This window comes from Stegostoma tigrinum, chromosome 6 (genome assembly GCF_030684315.1).
Source record: "Stegostoma tigrinum isolate sSteTig4 chromosome 6, sSteTig4.hap1, whole genome shotgun sequence".
Lineage (NCBI taxonomy): Eukaryota > Metazoa > Chordata > Chondrichthyes > Orectolobiformes > Stegostomatidae > Stegostoma > Stegostoma tigrinum.
Genome location: NC_081359.1, coordinates 55,032,819 through 55,055,952, shown reverse-complemented (window position 1 = coordinate 55,055,952; position 23,134 = coordinate 55,032,819). Strand labels below are relative to the sequence as shown.

General features: G+C 43.2%; 2 protein-coding genes across 3 annotated transcripts in view; one reads left to right on the top strand and one right to left on the bottom strand.

Moving 5' to 3' along the window:
- The window catches only part of LOC125453520 (ankyrin repeat domain-containing protein 42-like), a 42,179-nt gene extending 33,753 nt beyond the window's left edge, over positions 1–8,426 (top strand). Inside the window, exon 12 of the mRNA XM_048533226.2 lies at positions 2,612–8,426. Coding sequence (XP_048389183.1) covers positions 2,612–2,797 — 186 coding nt within the window. The 3' untranslated portion in view covers positions 2,798–8,426. The remainder of the gene's footprint in view (positions 1–2,611) is intronic.
- A 2,989-nt stretch (positions 8,427–11,415) lies between these two features.
- Positions 11,416–23,134, bottom strand: part of ccdc90b (coiled-coil domain containing 90B) — a 43,766-nt gene continuing 32,047 nt past the window's right edge. For both annotated transcript variants that reach the window (XM_048532123.2, XM_048532124.2), the window contains 2 exons: positions 12,451–12,565; positions 11,416–12,304 (listed from right to left, as the gene is read on the bottom strand). In XM_048532123.2, coding sequence (XP_048388080.1) covers positions 12,246–12,304; positions 12,451–12,565 — 174 coding nt within the window. In that variant the 3' untranslated portion in view covers positions 11,416–12,245. The remainder of the gene's footprint in view (positions 12,305–12,450; positions 12,566–23,134) is intronic.

Below are 23,134 nucleotides of genomic sequence, written 5' to 3'. Positions count from 1 at the left end.
TCTGGCAGCATCTTTAGAGAGAGGAACAGAGTTAATGTATCAAACCTGAGATAACAAGGTGTAGAGCTGGATGAACACAGCAGGCCAAGAAGCATCAGGGGAGCAGGAAAGCTGACGTTTCGGGTCTGGACACTTCTTCAGAAAAAAAAAAATGTATCAAACCTAGAACTGAAGAGTAAATTGAGAAAATGATGGATATTGTACTGTAAAAAAACGTTGGGGAAGAGCAAGTGCAAAGGAACAGCCAGGGGAATATTAAAGAGCAATGGCAATTATTAACATTAAGGGTTAATATGCAGGGCCCTGTTAATTTGCAGACAAAACACAAACATATAGAGGAACAAAAACAAAGTTGCTAGAAAAGTTCAGCAAGTCGGGCAGCAGCTGTGAAGGAAAATGGAGTTAACATTTTGGGTCTGGTGACCCTTCCTCAGAACTGTTACCTCAGAACATATAGAGACACAGCATCTGTTTCAACTCAGCAAAATAGGTGACAATCATTCTCTGGTCAAGGCATTACCCTGAGGAATTAACTCATCAGAGACAACCTACTTTGTTTAACATTTAGAACAAAGCTTGTCATTTAGCTGTTAGTCATCAAATAATTTGTGCATTGTCCATGCTTATGCCTCCACCAATCAGATTCCATTTGTCAACCAATCATCACCCCTTCTCAAACAGTGCAAATCTTGTTTTTCCATTATAATACTATTCTTGCAAATTGTCTGATAAGTGAAAGATGAAAAGCTGCAACAACATGTGTTTGTCTCAATAATATTCATGGTTTGATAGTTAGAGTTTAATCACTGCAGGAGTTCCTCAGGGTAGTGTCCTACGTCTAACCATTTTCTGCGGCTTCATCAACGACCTTTCCTCCATCATGAGGTCAGAAGTGAATTGTTCACTAATGATTGTACAATGTTCGGCATCGTTCAGGTACTGAAGCAAAAACCTGGATGACATCCAGGCTTAGACTCATCTTACACAAGTGTGAGGCAATGATTATCTCATACAAGAGAGAACCTAACTGTCACTTATTGATACTCAATGGCAGTACCATTGCTGAATCCCCCATTATCAACAGTAATTATTGGCAGTTATGATTGACCAGAAACCGAAGTGGACTTGCCACATAAATACTATGACTACAAGAGCTGAGGCTGGGAATTCTAAAAGGAGTAACTCATCTTCTGCATCCCTGAGGTCTGTTCATCATCTCTACAAGTCAGGATTTTGATGGAATACACTTCACTTGCATTGAAGGGTGCAGCTCCAACTACACTTAAAAATCTGAACACTGTCCACTGAACACTGTATATCATTTTTAAGATGCACTACATTAACTTAGCCAGGCTCCTTCAAGGACATCTTCCAAGCCCACAATCTGTACCACCTAGAAGGACAAGGGTGGCAGATGCATGGGTACACCACTGCCTGCAAGTTCTTCTCTCAGTCATACACCGTCCTGACTTGGAACATGCCTTCACTTGCTGGGTCCAAATCAAAATCCTTCCTAACATCATAATGGATGTCCATCTATCTCATGAACTGCAACAGTTCAAAATGTTAGCATCCCACCATCTTCTCCAGAACAGCTACAGATGGGCAATAAATACATGAGTAGCCAGTGTTGCTCATATTCCAGGAACAAAGTTCTAAAAAAATCCATACTGAACTCAGAAATTTAACTGTTTCTCTCTTCACAGATGCAGCCAGACTTGCTCAGGTTTTCCAGCACTTGAAGCTTTTGGGACTTAATGAGATTTAGAGTCAATGTTGAGGACTCCCAGGCCTAAACCAACCGACTGTATACCTTTTAGCCCCAGCACTGATCAGTCTACCTTTGTGATTGCACAGGATATACTTGGGATATTGAAGAAAGTTCTGAGATATTGCTTAATAAATGTTTTCTGTGAGAATGATGGTCAGGTTGAAGCTTGAGTAATCATTGGGACAGTTATACCAAATTGGGCAGCAGTTCCTAAATTTTACTGAATGGACTAGAATTCGTCTTCTTGAGTTCCACAGTGATTGCTTTTTCAGAATGTCCGCAAAGGCCAATGTAGGATGTATTAAGAGAAAATCATATGTTAGAATCCAGATTGTTTTGGTGTGGCAGGGTTCCTACTTGAAGGGCACTAATGAACTAATTGCATTTTTTTAGGTAACGTTAGTGATTGAAACCAGGTTGACCACATTGACTGTGGGGTTATTTATTGGGGTTGTTAACCCGAGCAATCAGGAAACCCTGACTGACCAGGAGACAGGAATCTTCTCAGTTCATACATAGGACTCTAAGCTGGCTGGCTACAGCCAGTGTATTGTGTAGAAGTAAATTAAGGGGTGATTTGATGATAGGATATTGGCTTCTGTGCAGTTACTTCAGCAACCTTGTATTTTTGAAGATAATTTTCCCTGGTGCTAACCCACAGTGTACTAGATTTTATATTGTACACCACTAATTATGCCATGACTTTGCACTTGTAGTGATGTGCACACTGTTCTTGCAAGACAGATGGTGTTTACTGAAGCAGAAACGCTTTCTCTTATTTTGTTAACATCATTGTTTTTGCAAGACACGTTTATACATTTTTCTCTTTGCCTAACATAGGAAGAAACTTTGGGAGAGCCTATAAAAGGGAAACAAAAAGGAAAGAAGAAACAGGTGACCGATTCTGGAGGTGTGTTTGTGCGACGTGTTCCTCTGACAAGGACAGTGCCAACCCCAGACCATTTTGATACTCCAGAATCTTTTGCCATAGGCACATTCAAATCTGTAACTAAATCCAGACCATAACATTACCTGTACACATATTGGTCTCCCATTGTGTCTGTTTATAAAAAAAACTGACAACTGTCATTATACTATTGTATAATGTGGGTGCCAATTTTGTAACTAATGCAATTGCTGGTTGATAATGTTCTTTTTCTGATTATTTTACCCTTCTTGCGTGTATCTTCAATACCTGTTCCATTTTTAAATCAACATTTTTACACTGGTTGTTTAGACAGTTTGGCTAAAATGTTTTTGCTGAGTCAGATTAAATTGAGACTTCCTTAAAATGGGGGGTTGGTACTTGCTTCTGGGATTTCAGTTTCCATTTCAGTTCAATTCAGTTTCTGTTTTTCCTGCAGTTGTAGTGCATGCTAAGGCTTGGTTAGCTCTCTCACAAACAGCACTCCCACCTTGCTGCTTCTATTGGGCAGTAGGCAGTTTAAATAGAACATTACAGCACAGTACAGGCCCTTCGGCCCTCAATGTTGTGCCAACCTGTCATACCGATCTCAAGCCCATCCAACCTACACTATTCCATGTACGTCCATATGCTTGTTCAATGACGACTTAAATGTACCTAAAGTTGGCGAATCTACTACCGTTGCAGGCAAAGCGTCCCATTCCCTTACTACTCTGAGTAAAGAAACTACCTCTGACATCTGTCCTATATCTTTCACCCCTCAATTTAAAGCTATGCCCCCTCGTGCTCGCCGTCACCATCCTAGGAAAAAGGCTCTCCCTATCCACCCTATCTAACCCTCTGATTATTTTATATATTTTAATTAAGACACCTCTCAACCTTCTTCTCTCTAATGAAAACAGCCTCAAGTCCCTCAGCCTTTCCTCGTAAGACCTTCCCTCCATACCAGGCAACATCCTAGTACATCTCCTCTGCACCCTTTCCAAAGCTTCCACATCCTTATTATAATGCGGTGACCAGAATACTTTTGCATTTTATTGTGCAAGTGTTCATGAGGACTTATGAGTCATGTGGAATCCCCTATCCAGTGTGGGAAACCAAAACTAATTAGTCAGTTGCTCCAGGAATTATCTTGTTGACAGGCTGTGAAATGCACAAAATAAGATGTTCTTTGTTTCAACAGTTGGGTGCTGTATGTAAGCTAGATGCTTTTGAGGTAAAAACAAAAAGTACTGAAGAAACTGAACAAGCCTCACAGTGGCTGTGGAAGCAGAAACAGAGTCAAAGTTTTGAATTCGATATGGTTCTTTTTAAAATTGACTAAAATGTTAAGTTGTTTCTCCCTACCACACCAGCTGAGATTTTCAAACACTTTGTTTTTATTTCAGATTTCCAGCTTCTGTGTTATTTTGCACTTTGTTGAATACTTTTGAGAGGGTGTTTTGAAGCAGTTCATGCTGGAATTAACGAGGGAGCAAGCTATACTAGATTTGGAATTGTGCAATGTCAAAATTGACTAAACAAAGAACTGCTAGTTGGGAAAGTGAAATCATATTCAATCAATTTATTGGTGTTCTTTGAAGGAGAAACACTCATGCATTGGTAGTGTTCTGACCTCTAAGCCAGGAGACCTGGGTTCAAGTCCCATGTGCTCTAGAGGTCTGCAGATGACATCTCTGAGCTGGTTGATTAGAAGGTATGAAAGGAGAACATTTGTACACTGTTGGTATCCCTACCTCTGATCCAGGCAACCAAGGTTCAAGACCTACAGCTCTGGGGTGCATACTAACATTTCTGAACTTTTTTTTGGAAAACTATCTACATATAAAAAGTGATGTGCCATGTAGGAATTCATGGTGTAAGTGGTAACATGTTTGCATGAGTAGGAGATTGGCTGGTTGGCAGAAAACTGAATGCATAAAATAGTTGTTTTTGATTAGTAGAATGTGACAAGTGAAGTTCTTGAAGGTTGTGCTGAGGCTTAAACTTTTTATTGTTTATATGATGATTTCGTTGAGGGGATCAAAGGCATAAGGAAGATGTAGACTGATTGGTGGAATGAGTGGGCAAACATCTGGCAGATGGAGTTTGTTTAGAAATGAAAGGTGCACATTCATAGGAACAGTTAAAAAAAAAAGCAGAGTATTATTTAGACAGAATAATCGAAGAATTCTGAAATGCAGAGTGTTCAGTCAATGCTACTACTGTGTAAGTTCCAAAAATGTTAAGTATGTTAGGTATTTTACAAGGAGTGATAGGATTCTGGAATGTGCTGCCACGGGTGGTTGGTGGAGGCAGATACGATAGGGGCTTTTAGTAAGCACTTGAATATGCAAGGAAAAGAGGGATGTGGACCAAAGGCTGAAGAAAGGGATTAGTTTAATTTGGTGTCATGTTCGGTATGACATCCTGTGCTGTACTGTTCTGTGCAGTTACAGCATATACTTAATGACAGTGGAATTCTAGCCTTTGTTATAAGCAGAATTGAACATAAAAGTAAGGATTTATGCTTCAATTATACATGGAATTATTGAGACCATATCTCCTCTTTGCAGTTTTTATACGCTTATTTAAAGACGTAAATATATTGGGGTGGTTCAGAAAAAGTTTATTGGATTGATACCTGGAATTAGCAGGTTGTCACATGATGATAGGTCAGACAGACTGGGCTGTGACTCGATTGAAGTGTATAAGATCCCGAATGGCATTGACCAGCTGGATATAGAAAGGATGTTTTCTTTCCTGGGTGAGTGAGGAACAAGGGATACTGTTTAAAAATTAAGGGTTTTAGGACCAATCAAGAGAACGTTTTTTTCCTGTGACAGTTGTGTGACTTTGGAACTCTCTGCCTTAGAAGACACAGGGTCATTTGATATCTTTGGGGAGGAGGTTTATAGACACTTACACTAGGGAATCTAAGGCGATTGTAGGTAACTGGGAATGGGGAATTTGAAGCACAAGTGGATCAGTTATGATTTCTGTTTTTAAACTCATTCAGGGGGTGTAAACATTCAAATCAGGATGGTGAGTGGCTCAGAGGGGAACTTGCATTTGGTGGTGCTCCCATATATTTTGGCCTTCCTGATTGTCATGGTGTGGATTTGGAAGGTGTTGCCTAAGGAGCTTTGCTAAATCTCTGCAAGCTGTGGATGGTACTCACTGTTGCTAATGAGCATCGGTGGTTGAGAGAACTGTGGATATTGTGCCAGTCTAATGGGCTGCTTTGTCTTAGATGGTGCCGAGCTTCTTGATTGTTGTGGATCTGCACTCATCCAGGCAAATGGGGACTATTCCAACACACTCCTGACTTGTACCTTGTACAAGCTTTGGAGAATCAGGAATTACTCGCTAGAATTCCTAGCCCCTGATCTGTTGTTGTAGCCACAGTCTAGTTCAGTTTCTGGTCAATAGCAATGCCCAGCATATTGATAACATGGGATTCAGTGATGGTAATTTCATTGAGTGCAGAGGGGTGATGGTTAGATTCTCTCCTCTAGGTACGACTCCAACCATTTATTGAACGGCAGTGCAGGCTCAAGGGGCTGTATGTTCTACTTCTGCTCTTGATTTCTATGTTCACATGCTAATCTGCCTACAGTGAATACTGTGGGGGTGGCTATGGAAGATGTTTTGGTTTAAGAGGGATGAAGGGTCATATAAGGAGGAATGGGTTTTCAGAGATTATGAAGGACCACATCTATGTATGTGGTGTGGACACAGGTATGAACAATGGCAGGATTTCCAGCCACTTCATCTCCTTCCTGATACCTCTTCTGGTCTATCACTGAAGAAGCAAGCCCAGCAGTACCGTGCCAACCTCCAATGGAACAAAGGTAAAGTGGATACAACCTCTTTAAAAGAAGACAGATCCTAGCCAGGAAGTTGATCAATTCAACTTCCTTGCTATCTCCACAAATATAAATGTTGGGCTGGGTTTTTAAGAGCTTGGAACACAATTGAAGTACTTGCACTCATCATGTGAATCAAATATGCTTAGAAATCTAATTTGAATTGTGCTCTTAACTTAGATGCAGAATTATTTAATTGTCATAACTTGGTATTGATACTTTCATAAATACTAATATTTGCAATTATGAAAAATTTTAAAATGTATTTTAAAAATAATTAAATGATCACATTTCCATGTAACACACCATGTTGTTTCAAAAGCTTTAGCAATGCTGTTTAAATAAATTACTGAAACATAACACACCAAGTTTAGACTAGAGATATGATGAAGTGAATAGCTCTGATTTTTATCAATTCTAATTAGTGGAGAGTCTGTGTCAAGAAGGGTCAGTAGAAAGCAGGAAGGAGAACAGAAGACAAGGAGGATGGATGGTCAAGGGTAGATGAGGGGAGAAATGGAGAGGAAAAGTAAAGCAATGAAAGGGGTCTGTGAAGGGGAGTTTGTGGGAGAACAAAAGCAGAATGGGGAGGAAGGGGAATTTTATTCTTGATATTGATGCAACACAGTTTTTTTTAAATTGGAAAACATTTTGAGCACAGGTGCCTTGTGTATCAGTAGGCTAGCTGACTACTGCAGGAACTAATGCTCAAATATAAGCAACTGGCTAAGAGCCAGGAGGAAAAAAATAGCAGCTGCAAAGGTTGTAAAGCTGGGCTTACAGTGAACACTACCTGGAAAGGACCGACAGCAATATTGTTGTGACAGAGAAGAAGCAAAGTTAATGTAACGTTCCCCCTTTTGTTTCATTTTGAAACTCACCATTACAAGAAGAGTGTATGCTGAAAGGCTCAGAACCATGGAATGCTTCCTGACGACCAGTGGCTGTTGCTGCACGCAGTCAGACAGCAGTGCTTGATATTTTCACTGCATTTCTTTGGTAACTGACATTAGTGATGTTAGCAGCAAGCTATGCTTGAATCTGCTTCAATCACCATTTTAGGCATTGCATTTCAGATTGCAATTTGCTGTGCTTTTTTAAAAAAAATCTTATATCCCTCCTCGTGTTCTTGCAATATTTTCAAATTTTCTGCATCTCCAAACCCTTCACAATTTTGAAGATTTCTATTAAAATTGCCCATTAACTTTCTCTGGTCCAGGGAGAACAATCTAAACTCCATCAATCTCTCCAGGTGACTGCACTCTTTTCACCCCAGATGATATTCTAACAAAGTTCTGCACACCCCCCCACCAGCCTGACATCCTTCCGAACGTGAAAATGCAGAGCAAAGCATCTCTTGACAAGTGGCTAGGGATTCAGTCCCCACACTAATAATGGTTTGTAAGTGGCAGTCAAACTGGCAGGGATCTGCTGGCAGTTCCTCAAACCATCTATTTAAGGGACAGTATTAGAGAATGGAAAGTGAAGGGTGTGCACAGGGAATTCCTGTGCAGTAACTATTTTGTAATTCAGTTGAAGAGCTGAAAACTCTGGATACAATGAGTAGTTGTTTTGTGGCTTAAAACAGAATGGAAATAAAATGCTCTGAAATGTTAAAATCAAGACTTAAATAAAGAAAGAAGCAGCTGATTAGTAGCATGTTGATATAGGGACACCTGGTGGACAGGAAGGCATTACTAACATTTCTCAAGATTTTAACACTGACAATCCTATTATTGCAGCAATTTTACATAGAACGTACACAGAAACCGGCCATTTGGTCCATGGACCAACAAAATACATTGAAAACCCATGTCAACTGGTTTCATTGATAATGGGAACCGCAGATGCTGGAGAATCCAAGATAATAAAATGTGAGGCTGGATGAACACAGCAGGCCAAGCAGCATCTCAGGAGCACAAAAGCTGACGTTTCAGGCCTAGACCCTTCATCAGAGAGGGGGATGGGGTGAGGGTTCTGGAATAAATAGGGAGAGAGGGGGAGGCAGACCGAAGATGGAGAGAAAAGAAGATAGGTGGAGAGGACAGTATAGGTAGGGAGGGGATAGGTCAGTCCAGGGAAGACGGACAGGTCAAGAAGGTGGTATGAGGTTAGTAGGTAGGAGATGGAGGTGCAGCTAGGGGTGGGAGGAAGGGATGGGTGAGAGGAAGAACAGGTCAGGGAGGCAGAGACAGGTTGGACTGGTTTTGGGATGCAGTGGGTGGAAGGGACGAACTGGGCTGGTTTTGGGATGCGGTGGGGGAAGGGGAGATTTTGAAGCTGGTGAAGTCCACATTGATACCATTGGGCTGCAGGGTTGCCAAGCGGAATATGAGTTGCTGTTCCTGCAACCTTCGGGTGGCAGAACACCTCCGCTCGGTTCGCAATAAACAACTGCACCTCCCAGTCGCAAACCATTTCCACTCCCCCTCCCATTCTTTAGATGACATGTCCATCATGGGCCTCCTGCAGTGCCACAATGATGCCACCCGAAGGTTGCAGGAACAGCAATTCATATTCCGCTTGGGAACCCTGCAGCCCAATGGTATCAATGTGGACTTCACCAGCTTCAAAATCTCCCCTTCCCCCACCGCCTCCCAAAACCAGCCCAGTTCATCCCCTCCCCCCACTGCACCACACAACCAGTCCAGCCTGTCTCTGCCTCCCTAACCTGTTCTTCCTCTCACCCATCCCTTCCTCCCACCCCTAGCCGCACCTCCATCTCCTACCTACTAACCTCATCCCACCTCCTTGACTTGTCCGTCTTCCCTGGACTGACCTATCCCCTCCCTACCTATACTCTCCTTTCCACCTATCTTCTTTTCTCTCCATCTTCGGTCTGCCTCCCCCTCTCTCCCTATTTATTCCAGAACCCTCACCCCATCCCCCTCTCTGATGAAGGGTCTAGGCCTGAAACGTCAGCTTTTGTGCTCCGGAGATGCTGCTGGGCCTGCTGTGTTCATCCAGCCCCACATTTTATTATCAACTGGTTTCATATTTGTCCATAACTGCTATGTTTGTGGTAATTTATGGAGGCAGTGGCCTAGTGGTATTATTTCTAGACTATTGATCCAGAAACTTCAGCTAATGCTCTGAGGTTCAAATCACACCACGGCAGATGGTGGAACTGAATTCAATAAAGAATTTGGATCACCGTGAAACCACTGTCAACTGTTGGGAAAATCTGACTCCCTTAAAAATCCTCAAGGTGAGGGGATCTATCATCCTTAATAAAAACCGAAAGAACGGCAGGTGCTGGAACAAATTCTGGAAAAGCTCACCAGGTCTGGCAGCATCTGTGGAGAGAAATCAGAGTCGGTGTTTTGGGTGTGTGAGTTCTGAGGAAGAGTCACTGGACCCAAAACGTTAACCCTGATTTCCCTCCATTGATGCTGCCAGTCCTGCTGAGCTATTTCAGTTTTTGAATCTGTCATCCTTTCCCGCCTCAGTACAATTGTAAGGCCAGACCATAGCAATGTAGTTGACTCCTTGCTGCTGTCTGGGCAATTAAGTTTGGGCAATAATTGCTGGCTTAGCGAAAGAAGCGATAATCTTGTGAGTGAATAAAAAAAATTGAGTGGATACATGTTGTGAAGGTAGTTGACAAGGGTTTTGGAAGTATTTTGTTGGCGGGGAGGGAATGTAGTTCTGGGGTTGGTTGAGGATTAAATGCCTAAGTGCTGCTGGAATAAATATAAAACTAATTTTTAAAATGTTTTGGAATTTGGTTCTGGCAAGAATATCAGTTATCCAAGAATAGATAAAACGTTGTATAAGAAAGCAAGCATCACTCGACTAGAAAATCTTTGGCATGACGGAGTTGTTTTTATATCTCCTGTGGAAAGAAGATCAAATGTCAATTGTACAGGGAAAAATTGAAACAGGCTCTACAGCATGATTCAGATCCTGATTTAAATCTTCAATTCTGCCTTTCCTTTTGTATTGCTGTTTTTAAGTGCCTGCATCTACACCTGGATTTAGTTGTCTATATTGGACTAATTAACTTCTTTTTTGTCTTGTCTTGAAGGCAAATAATAGACAATGCATAAAATAAAGTGATGCAAATATACCGATCATTGTTGTCTTTGTTGTGATTAGGTTGTACATGAACAGGAGCCAAGTATTTAGTTTCTTTCACTTATTCTTTGGTGATTTACATCTCTACATGATTGTACAAGTGATATTTTAACAAGTGAAAATGAATTCTTGTTCCTAAAGCAGCAAATGCTTGTGATAAATAAAGTGCAATGATAAGCATCAGCTCCAAAAGATAACTTCCACAGGCATAAGGCCAATGAATGAATTGCCATTAAGACAAATTTTATGATGACCGATTGTAGCATGCTCCAGATTCAAAGTACACATCGCCTCGAATGCATGCATGCTACAGCAAGCAGACATTTTCCTTGTTGACTCCTCACAATAATGTATATGTGGGAAGTAAATAATTTTGTGACAATCTACACACCTGCAAATGCACATCTAAATTACAAGTCATATTTGTACTTGAGCAATGCAGATGTTTGGTCCATGCACTCAGCTATTTAAAATGAGTGTGTACATATAGAAATAAATTAGAGTTGTTATGCACTTCTTTTCTGTTTGTCTTTGCAGTAAATGTGCATGAAAATAACATGAAATGGTGTGGAGGTATGACTGGGAGGAAGGGGACCAGTGGAAGTTACAAAAAGAACATGTGGGACAGAAGCTGGTGTTGGATCAATCTGAGCTATCTTTTTCACATTTGAGTCAATCACACAGGAAACTGAGAGAAGTAGTCACTTTTGGATTTTCACTGCTTAAGACTGGCTCCTTCTATAGATTGTACACATTACACATATGGATAGGCATTGATACTAAAATTACTGGCTTTAAGTCCTTTATTTTTATGAACATATAGTACAAGCATTCTTTTTAAAAAAGGAATATTCATCTTTGTTACAACACACACGTTTCATTATACTGACTTAATCAAATTGACTTGACTTGATAATTTTCTTTACACCAAGTGACTTTTAAAAACTTGTCTTAATTGTTTATCCTTTAATTTTCCAAAGAATGAATTGGTTTAATTGTTCTCGTTTCTCAGCACAAACAATAACATAGGTGGATGGATTTATGCTTTGTGGCAAAATAGTTGGCTGTCTAGTTTCTCATATAACTTTCCATAATTACCTCAAAGAGCTGCCACATACTGGTCCGTCAGTCTTCTCTAACTTCCGTCAGTTTCAATAAATATTGCAAGTAAAAAAGAATTCTGTTCAAGGTTACATTAGTACTGAACAACCAAGTATCAATATTCAGCATAGCAAGCTCAGCTACAGAATACCCAGAGGCTAGAATCAGGACCTCAAAGCAGCACCAAATGCTGAATATTGCAACACATTCAATGTTCATAAAGAAGCTGTTCAAGATCAGTTTTGTGCCATGATCCCACTCTTATCAGCATGGATTAAGAACAGCCAAAATCAGTTCATATGAGAATGTTACAAGTAAAACAGCATTGTGTCTCATCTCACTATCAAGTTTTGGAATAATTTGTAAACATAATTAACATTAATGGAATATAACAGACTTTCCTAAAAACACAGCAGATCAACAATCACTCTCTCCAGGAAAATCCTATTTTTTTATATGGAATTGTCTTCAAGATCGTTAAGTTCCATTATATTGTTTGTTGCTGAAGATCATCTTTCATTTGCTATTTTTGCCAGAACCGATAAAATCCTAAGGCTATTGCTAGGCAACTGAACACCGATGCTGTAGAATAATAAAACAGAAAATAGATAAAATGTAGACATTTCTATAATGCTGAATTCTAAACCATATTATTTTAGAATGTGTAGCTGGCTGACTCAAAGGAGTTTTGTTTTTCAAATTGAACCATGCCACTTTCACAATCTTACCTGCAAGATACCTCATTGTTTCCAGTTTGAGTGATTCCAACATAGTCTTAAGTGAAGCCACATCTGTGTCAATTTTTTTGTTTGTTTCAGTGATGGCACGGTCTGTGTCTGAGTTCTGAAAAGGTCAACAACAATCACAAATCAATCTACAAGGAATGGTAATATTGCATTTAGAGGAATTGTATATTTCTGCATCCAAGAGGTAGGTAATAGGTGACAATAATAGACCACTAAAACAGACTAGTCAGTCATCGGCTGATTGCTGTTGGTGGGATCTTGATGTGTAATCATGTGCTTGACAGATTTTACAACTTTGTTTGTGTTTCAGAACTTAATTAGCTATAAAACATTTTTACATCTGATATTGTGAAAGGTGATTTATAAATGCAAATCCTTTGATCATTGACATTTCCAGGTGGTTCTACTTCTGTTGCCACTATGCATGCAGAAAAAAGAAGCAGAATTCCTAGGATAACAAAGGTGTGGAGCTGGAGGAACACAGCAGGAGTTGTTCAATGTCAGGTGGGAATAGAGTGGGTGTGAGGGCTAACATGTTTGCAGATGTACTGGCAGCCGCAGGCAAACTCTGGGTGGAAGTGGTGCTGAGAAAGAAGGAACAAATAATGGGCATTTGTGACACCTGGAAGCAACTTGTTTTCCCTTAAAGGTTTATTAGTCTATGGCATTCTCTTACTCAGAAGGTAGTGGAGATGACATACTTTAAAATTTATTCAGGGGTGAGTTAGATAGATTTTTGATAGACAAGGGAGTCCAGGGTAATGGGACGAGACAGAAAAGTGGAGATGAGAGCACAACAGCGTCGGCCATGCTCTTAATGAACAGTGAAGTAGGTTCAAAGGCATGGATCTGTATTCCTGGCCTCAGCGCAGACTTGAATTCAGCGCTGATCTGGTAAAGTGTCTTCTAGTTCGTCATGGCCTGGTGTGGCTTCCTGGCCTGGAGGGGATTCAAAGCCGAGCACGAACTAGATGCCAGCGTGGAGTGGGTTGGAAGGACTGTTATTCTGCACTTTTTATTACTCCATTTTTCTAACTTATTTCTAATGATTTGTAATGCTGGACTTTGTATTTATTTATTTATTTTTCTAATTTTCCCCCCCTTAAGAAATTGTACTGATGAGTCTGTACAGAGTAACCTTGTACATGTACACGCTATAACGTGTGTTTCACTAACACAATTGATGAATAGTAGAACAAAATCAAAAGTTGCTGGAGATGTGCAGCAGGTCTGGCATGATCTGTCAAGGAGAAAACGGTGTTAGCGTTTCCGGTCCAGTGACTCTTCCTCAGAACTGATGGTGGCTGGGAAAATGTCAGTTTATATGCAGAAAATAGGGAGGTTGGTGGGGTAGGGATAAAACTATAAGATAGAGCCTAAAGAGAGAGAGCAGAACAGTGGACAAACAAAGGAGTTGCTAATGATCAGGCTGAGAGGTTGTTAATGGGGACTGTTAGGGACTAACAATAGGGGGTGTGTAATGGCAGGCTATGTGGTAACAAGGCGTGGGGTGGGGGTGCTGGGATATGGGACCGTTTAGGCACATTAGTGAATTCAGTGTTAAGTCCGGAGGGCTGTAGGGTCCCCAGGCGGAAAATGAGGTGTTGTTCTTCCAACTTACATTGGGTTTTGCTGGAAAAGTGCAGCAAGCCAGAGACAGAGTTGTTGGCCAAGGAGCAGGGTGGTGAGTTGAAGTGGCAGGCAATGGGTAGTTCAGGGTCTATTTTGCAAGCAGAACGTTGATGTTCGGCAAAGCGGTTCTGCGAAGAGGTTTCCCTCAGAGGAGACCACACTGAGCAGTGAAAGCAGTAGACTAGATTCTGGGAAATGCAGGTAAAGCGTTGCTTCACCTGGAAGGTACGTTTGGACCCTTGGATACTGGGGAGGGAGGACGTAAATGCGCAGGTGTTGCACCTTCACTGGTTACAGGGCAAGGTGCCGTAGGGCTGTTAGGGGTGGGCGGGGCGGGGTGTGGTGAAGGAAGTGTAGATCACTGTGTTCCAGAAGGAATGGTCCCTGTAGAAAGCGGGCAAAGCATGGGAGGGGAATATGCGTCTGGTGATGGCATCTTGCTGGAGTTTGCGGAAATGATATCTGCTACTCTTCTGGATGTGGATGCTGGTGGGATGGTGGATGAGGATAGGGGAACCCTAGCACTGTTGTGAGAGGGAAGAGAAGGAGTGAGGGCAGAAGCGCGGGAGATGGGTCAGACCTGGTTGAGGGCCCTGTCATCAGAGCTGGGGAATCCTCAGTTGAGAAAGAAGGTGGACATTTTGGATGCTTCCTTGTCGAAATTGGCCTCATCTGATGAGGCCAACTTCGACAAGGGAGACTCTGGAGTTTGCACATCCTCCTTGTGTCTGCGAGGGTATCCACTGGTGCTCCAATTTCCTCCCACAATCCAAAGATATGCGGGCTAGGTGGATTAGCGATGAGAAATGCAGAGTTACAGGGATTGGGGGGTTGCGCGTGAGGGTCACTCTGGGTGGACACTGTTCAGATGGTCAGTGCAGATTAGAGTCATAGCAGACAAACAGCATGAACTTTTGTCAAACTTGTCTATGCTGAACAGATATTCTGTATAAACCTAGTCCCATTTACCAGCATTTGGCCCATATCCCTCTAAATCATTCCTATTCATATGCCTTTTAAATGCTGTAATCGTACCAGCCTCCCACTTCCTCTGGCAGCTTATTCTATATATGTGCCACCCTCTGCATGGAAAAAGTTGCCCTTTCGGTTCCTTTTATATTTTTTCCTTCTCATAGTAAACCTATGCCCCCTAGTTTTGGGCTTCTTTACCGCAGGGAAAAGACTTTGTCTATTTATCCTATCCATTCCCCTCATGATTTTATAAACCTCTATGTCACCCTTCAGCCTCTGATACTGCAGGGAAAATAGACCCAGCCTATTCAGCGTCTCCCTGTAGCTCAAACCTTCCAACCGTGGCAACATCTTCGTAAAACTTTTTTGAACCCTTTGTAGTTTCATCACATCCTTCTTGTAGGAGAGAAACCAGAATTACATGCAATACTCCAAAAGTGACCAAACCAATGTCCTGTACAGCCGCAACATAATCTCCCAACCTCTATCCTCAATGCATTGACCAATGAAGACAAGCATACCAAATGCTTTCTTCACTATCCTATATACCTGAGACTCTACTTTCAAGGAATTATGAATCTGCATGCCCAGGTCTCTTGTTCAGCAACACTCCCCAGGATCTTATCATTAAGCGTACAAGTCCTGCCCTGATTTGCTTTTACAAAATACCATGATGTGGAGGTGCCGGTGTTGGACTGGGGGTTCTCTCTGACTAAAGATTTAACAGCATCTTAGGTTTGTGACCCTTTGATCCTTTACTTATAAATTCTGTATTTGATACTACCTCTCTCACTAACACCTGAAGGAGTAAGTCTCCGAAAGCTTGTGTTTTCAAATAAACCTGTTGGACTATAACCTGGGTCAGAAGTCACACGATACTTTTCCAAAATGCAGCACATCACATTTATCTAAATTAAACTCCACCTACTTCTCCTCAGCCCATTGGTCCATTTGATCAAGATCCCATTGTACTCTGAGGTAACCTTCTTCACTGTCCACTACACCTCCAAATTTTAGTGTCATCAACAAACTTACTAACCACACCTCCTATGGTCACATCCAAATCATTTACATAAATGACAAAAAGCAGCGGACCCAGCACCGATCATTGTGGCACATCACTGATTACAGGCCTCCAGTTTGAAAAGCAACTATTCAACGCCAGCCTCTGTCCTCTTCTACCTTCGAGCCAGTTCTGTATCCAAACAGGTAGTTCTCCCTGTATTCTGTGTTATCTAACCTTGCTAACCAGTTTACCATGAAGATCCTTGTCGAAAGCCTTACCAAAGTACTCTTAGATCACATCCACTGCTCTACCCTCCACAATCCTCTTCATTACTTCCTCAAAAAAACACAAATCAAGTTAGTGAGACATGTTTTCCCTCGTGCAAAGCCACGTCAACTATCCCTAATCAGTCCTGGTCTTTCCTCTACATGTAAATTCCTGTCCCTCAAGATTCCATCCAAACAATCTCTTTGCCCACCACTGATGTCAATGTCACTGGTCAGTAGTTTCCTGGCTTTTCCTTACCACCTTTCTTAAATAGCGGCACATGGTTAGCCAACATCCAGTCATCCAGCGCCTCACATGTGGCTATTGATACAATTATCTAAGCATGGGGCCCAGCGATCTCTTCCCTCACTTTCCAATGATTCTAGGGTACACCTGATCAGGTCACAGGGATTTATCCACGTTTATGCGTTTTAAGATGTTTAACGCCTCTTCTGTAATGTGGACATTTTTCAAGATGTCGCTATTTATTTCCTCAAGTTCTTGATCTTCCATATCTTTCTCCACAGTAAATACTGATGCAAAGTACTCATTTAATATCTATCCCATCTCTTCCAGTTTCACACATAGGGTACTTTGCTGAACTTTAAGGGGCCCTATTCTCTCCCTAGTTACGCTTTTGTCCTTAAGGTATTTATAGAATCCCTTTGGATTCTCCTTAACCCTATTTGCCAAAGCTATTTCATGCCCCTTTTGTGCCCTCTTGATTGATTTCCTGCCTGGCGTATACTCCTACTGCCTTTCACTCGATCCCCGCTATCTAAACCTGACATATGCTTCTTTTCTCTTCTCTTGACTAAAACATCAATTTATCTAGTCATCCAGCATTCCCTACAGCTACTAGCCTTACCTTCACCCTAACCGCAACACTAGACTCTCGTTATCTCATTTTTGAAGGCTTACCATTTGAGAACATAGAACATAGAAAAGTACAGCACAGTACAGGCCCTTCAGCCCACGATTTTGTGCCGTGGATTAATCCTAATCCAAAAATAAAATAACCTAACCTACATTCCCCTCAATTCACTGCTGTCCATGTGCATGTCCAGCAGTCACCTAAATGTCACTAATGACTCTGCTTCCATGGCTACCACTGGCAAATTATTCCATGCACTCAACACTCTGGGTGAAGAACCTCCCTCAGACGTCTCCTTTATACCTTCCTCCTAACACCTTAAAACTATGACCCCTTGTGGCAGTCAATCCTGCCTTGGGGAAAAGTCTCTGGCTATCGACTCTGTCCATGCCTCTCATTACCTTGTACACCTCGATCAGGTCACCTCTCCCTCCTTCTCTCCAGTGAGAGAAGTCCGAGCTCAGTCAACCTCTCCTCACGAGACAAGCCCTCCAGTCCAGGCAGCATCCTGCTAAACCTCCATTGCACCCTCTCCAAAGCCTCTTTCCTATAACAGGGCGACCAGAACGGGACACAATATTCCAAGGGTGGTCTCACCAGGGTTTTGTAGAGCTGCGGCATAACCTCGCGGCTCTTAAACTCGATCCCCCTGTTAATGAAAGCCAAAACACCATATGCTTTCTTAACAACCTTATCCACCTGGGTGGCAACTTTGAGGGAGCTATGCACTTGAACACCAAGATCCCACTGTTCGTCCTCACTGCTGAGAATCCTGCCTTTAATCCTATATTCAGCAATTAAGTTCGACCTTCCAAAATGCATCACTTTGCATTTATCCAGGTTGAACTCCATCTGCCATTTCTCAGCCCAGCTCTGCATTCTGTCAATGTCTCGCTGAAGGCTGCAATAGCCCTCGATACTATCAACAGCACCTCCAACCTTTGTGTCATCTGCAAACAAACTAACCCACCCCTCAACCTCCTCATCCAAGTCATTTATAAAAACTACAAAGAGCAGAGGCCCAAGAACAGAGCCCTGCGGGACACCACTCAGCACTGACCTCCAGGCAGAATACTTACCATCTACAACCACTCTCTGCCTCCTGTCAGCCAACCAATTCTGAATCCAGACAGCCAAATCACCATGTATCCCATACCTCCTGACTTTATGAATGAGCCTGCCGTGGCAAACCTTATCAAATGCCTTGCTGAAGTCCATGTGCACCACATCCACTGCTCGATCCTCATCGAGCTGTCTCGTGACCACCTCAAAGAACTCAATAAGATTTGTGAGGCATAACCTGCCCCCCTCAAAGCCATGCTATCTCCCTTTAATCACGCTACGCTTTTCTAAATAGTCATAAATCCTATCCCTCAGAATTCTTTCCAAAACCTTGCTGACCACAGACGTAAGACTGACTGGTCTGTAATTTCCAGGGATTTCCCTATTCCCTTTCTTGAAAAGAGGAACAACATTTGCCTCCCTCTAATCTTCCAGTACGACTCCCCTGGAGAGTGAGAAAGCAAAGATCTTCGTCAGCGGCTTAGCAACCTCGTCTCTCGCTTCCTAGGATAAATCTGGTCTGGCACTGGGGACTTATCAATATTAATGTTTGCCAAAATTTCCACCACAACAACTTCCTCAATCTTGATCTGTTCAAGCCTGTTTCCCTGCTCCTGAAAGTTCTCATTCACAACAAGGTCCCTTTCCTTAGTGAAAACCGAAGCAAAAAGCTCATTTAGGGCTTCCCCTATCTGCTCAGACTCCACGCACAAGTTCCCTACGCTATCCCTGATCGGCCCGACCGTCTCCCTGATCATTCTCTTATTCCTCACGTATGAGTAAAATGCCTTCGGATTCTCCCTAATCCTCCCTGCCAAGCCTTTTTCGTGCCACCTCCTGGCCCTCCTCAGTCCACTTTTGAGCTCCTTCTGAGCAAGCCTATAATCCTCTAAAGCTGTGCTAGACCCTTGCTTCCTCCACCTTATGTAAGCTGCCCTTTTCTTTTTGGCAAGAAGCACCTCTGTTCCCGTCATCCAAGGCTCCTTAATCTTACCCCTTCATACCTGTCTCAGAGGAACGAATTTATGCATCACTCGCAACAACTGCTCCTTAAACAGTCTCCACATGTCTGTTGTGCCCTTTCTGTGGAACAATTGCTCCCAATCTGTACTTCCCAACTCCTGCCTGATAGTGTCATAGTTTTCTTTTCCCCAGTTAAATATCTTCCCCTGGTAACTGCTCCTTTCCCTCTCCATAGCTAAGGTAAAATGTGAGGCTGTTGTGGTCACTATCGCCAAAGTGTTCTCCCACCGCGAGATCTGACACCTGTCCTGGCTCATTGCTGAGCACCAAATCCAAAATGGCCTCTCCCCTCGTCGGCCTGTCCACATACTGAGTAAGGAAACTCCCCTGAACACACCTGACAAAAACGGCTCCATCCAAACCATCTGTACTAAGGAGGTTCCAATCAATATTGGGAAAGTTGAAGTCACCCATAACAACAACCCTGCTACGTTTGCACTTTTCAACAATCTGCCGGCCTATGAGTTCTTCGATCTCCCTATTGCTATTTGGGGGTCTGTAGAAAACCCCCAATGAGGTGACTGCTCCCTTGCTGTTCCTAATTTCCACCCATACTGACTCAGTTGACAAACCTTCCTCTGCAACCTTCATTTCTCTTGCTGTGATGCACCCTCTGATTAGCAACGCTACACCCCCTCCTCTTTTCCCCCCCTCCCTGTTCTTTTTAAACGTTTTAAACCCTGGAACATCTAGCAACCATTCGTGCCCGTGAAACCCACGTCTCCGTTATGGCCACAACATCATAGTCCCAAGTACTGATCCAAAGTTTGTCTTTCTGACACTCCTTGTGTTAAAGCAGACACATTTTAACCGATCCCTTCGTTCCATCACTTGAAAAACCTTCCCGGTAGATTCACTGCATCCTGCTACTGCCTCATCTACTACTACGCCCCCTCCCCACTCTGGTAGCTCTGGTTCCCACCCCCCTGCCAAACTAGTTTAAACCCTCCTGAACCACCTCGAGCAAATCTCCCCCCCAGGACATTTGTGCCCCTCCAGTTCAGGTGCAACCCGTCCTTCATGTACAGGTCCCCCTTGCCCAGAAGGCATCCCAATGGTCTAAGTATCTGAAGCCCTCCCTCCTGCACCAGCTGCGCAGCCATGTGTTAAGCTGCACTCACTTACTGTTCTTCACCTCGCTATCTCGTGGCACCGGTAGCAAACCTCAGAACACTACTCTACACGTCCTGCTCTTCAGCTTCTAACCTAGCTCTCTGTAGTCCCTTTTCAGATCCTCAATCCCTGTTTTGGCTATGTCATTGGTGCCAATACGTACCACGAATTCTGGCTGCTCACCCTCCCCCTTCAGAATCTTGTAGACCCGATCGGCGACATCCCGGACCTGGTACCTGGGAGGCAACATACCTTCTGGGAGTGCCGTTCCTGACCACAAAATCTCCTGTGAATCCGTCTAACTATTGAGTCCCCTACCACTAGCTTTTTTCTATTCTCCCCCCTTCCCTTCTGAGCCACAGTGCCAGAGACCTGACAACTATGGCTTTCCCCTGGTAGGCCGTCCCCATCAGCTGTATCCAAAGCAGTATACTTATTGCTGAGGGGAACAGCCACAGGGGATCCCTTCTCTGTCTGTCAGTTCCCTTTCCGCCTCCTGACTGTAACCCAGCTGTCCTTATCCTGCGCTTGAGGAGTGACCGCCTCCCTGTACATCCTCTCAATTTCCCCCTCAGCCTCCCGGATGATCCGCAGCCCATCCAGCTCCAGCTCCAGCTCCAATTCCCTAACTCTGTTTGAGGAGCTGGAGTTGGGTGCACTTCCCGCAGATGTGGCCAGCGGAGACATGTGTCGTGTCTCTCACCTGCCACATTCTGCAGGAGGAACATGTAACTGTCCTAACATCTTTACCCCACTAATTTGAAAGCTCACACAGTACTAAACTAGGAAGAGACACAAGAGAAAACCTGAACGCACCCACTGAAAACAATCACTCACCTTCCCAGCAAGCTCCACTTCTTCCGCTCTCTGCTCCCGATCTTCCTGCCGCTCTCTGCTGCAAAAAGGACCGCTGGCTTCGAGGTAAGTACTTAAATAGCACTCACTTACCTTCCTGACTGCCTCTGTACTGCGACCTCACTTCCGCCCGGCTTCTGCCGCAAAAAGAGGATTTTCCAGCCATCCCTTTACCTGTGAATATCTGCCCCCAATCAACTTTTGAAAGTTCTTGCCTAATACCATCAAAATTGGCCTTCCTGCAATTTAGAACTTTAACTTTTAGATCTGGTCTATCTTTTTCCAATACTATTTTAAAACTAATAAAATTATGGTCACTGCCCCCAAAGTGCTCCCCCACTGACACCTCAGTCACCTCCCAGCCTTATTTCCCAAGAGTAGGTCAGGTTTTGCACCTTCGCTAGTAGGTATATTCACATACTGAATCAGGAAATTTTCTTGTACACACTTAATAAATTCCTCTCCATCCAAGTCCTTAACACTATGGCAGTCCCAGTCTACGTTTAGAAAATTAAAATGCTTTACCATAACCAACCTATTATTCTCATAGATAAGAGACCGCCTCACAAATGTGTTTCTCAAATTTCCCACTGACTATTACATAGAACATAGAAAAGTACAGCACAGTACAGGCCCTTCGGTCCATGATGTTGTGCTGTGGATTAATCCTAATCCAAAAATAAAATAACCTAACCTACATTCCCCTCAATTCACTGCTGTCCATGTGCATGTCCAGCAGTCGCCTAAATGTCACTAATGACTCTGCTTCCATGGCTACCACTGGCAAATTATTCCATGCGCTTACAACTCTCTGGGTGAAGAACCTCCCTTTGACGTCTCCTTTATACCTTCCTCCTAACACCTTAAAACTATGACCCCTTGTGGCAGTCAATCCTGCCTTGGGGAAAAGTCTCTGGCTGTCGACTCTATCCATGCCTCTCATTACCTTGTACACCTCGATCAGGTCACCTCTCTTCCTCCTTCTCTCCAGAGAGAAAAGTCCGAGCTCAGTCAACCTCTCCTCGTAAGACAAGCCCTCCAGTCCAGGCAGCATCCTGCTAAACCTCCTTTGCACCCTCTCCAAAGCCTCCACATCTTTCCTATAATAGGGCAACCAGAACTGGACACAATATTCCAAGTGTGGTCTCACCAGGGTTTTGTAGAGCTGCAGCATAACCTTGCGGCTCTTAAATTCGATCCCCCTGTTAATGAAAGCCAAAACACCACATGCTTTCTTAACAACCTTATCCACCTGGGTGGCAACTTTGAGGGAGCTATGCACTTGAACACCAAGATCCCGCTGTTCCTCCACACTGCCGAGAATCCTGCCTTTAATCCTATATTCAGCATTTAAGTTCGACCTTCCAAAATGCATCACTTTGCATTTATCCAGGTTGAACTCCATCTGCCATTTCTCAGCCCAGCTCTGCAGTCTGTCAATGTCTCGCTGAAGGCTGCAATAGCCCTCGATACTATCAATGGCACCTCCAACCTTTGTGTCATCTGCAAACAAACTAACCCACCCCTCAACCTCCTCATCCAAGTCATTTATAAAAACTACAAAGAGCAGAGGCCCAAGAACAGAGCCCTGCGGGACACCACTCAGCACTGACCTCCAGGCAGAATACTTGCCATCTACAACCACTCTCTACCTCCTGTCAGCCAACCAATTCTGAATCCAGACAGCCAAATCACCATGTATCCCATACCTCCTGACTATGAATGAGCTTGCTGTGGGGAATCTTATCAATTGGTGGGGTGTTGGGGGTGGGCAGTACCTACAGTCCCAATAAGGTGATCAATTCTTTCTTATTTCTCAGTTGCACCCAAACAACTTCCTTGGGCATAGTCCCAGGAGCATC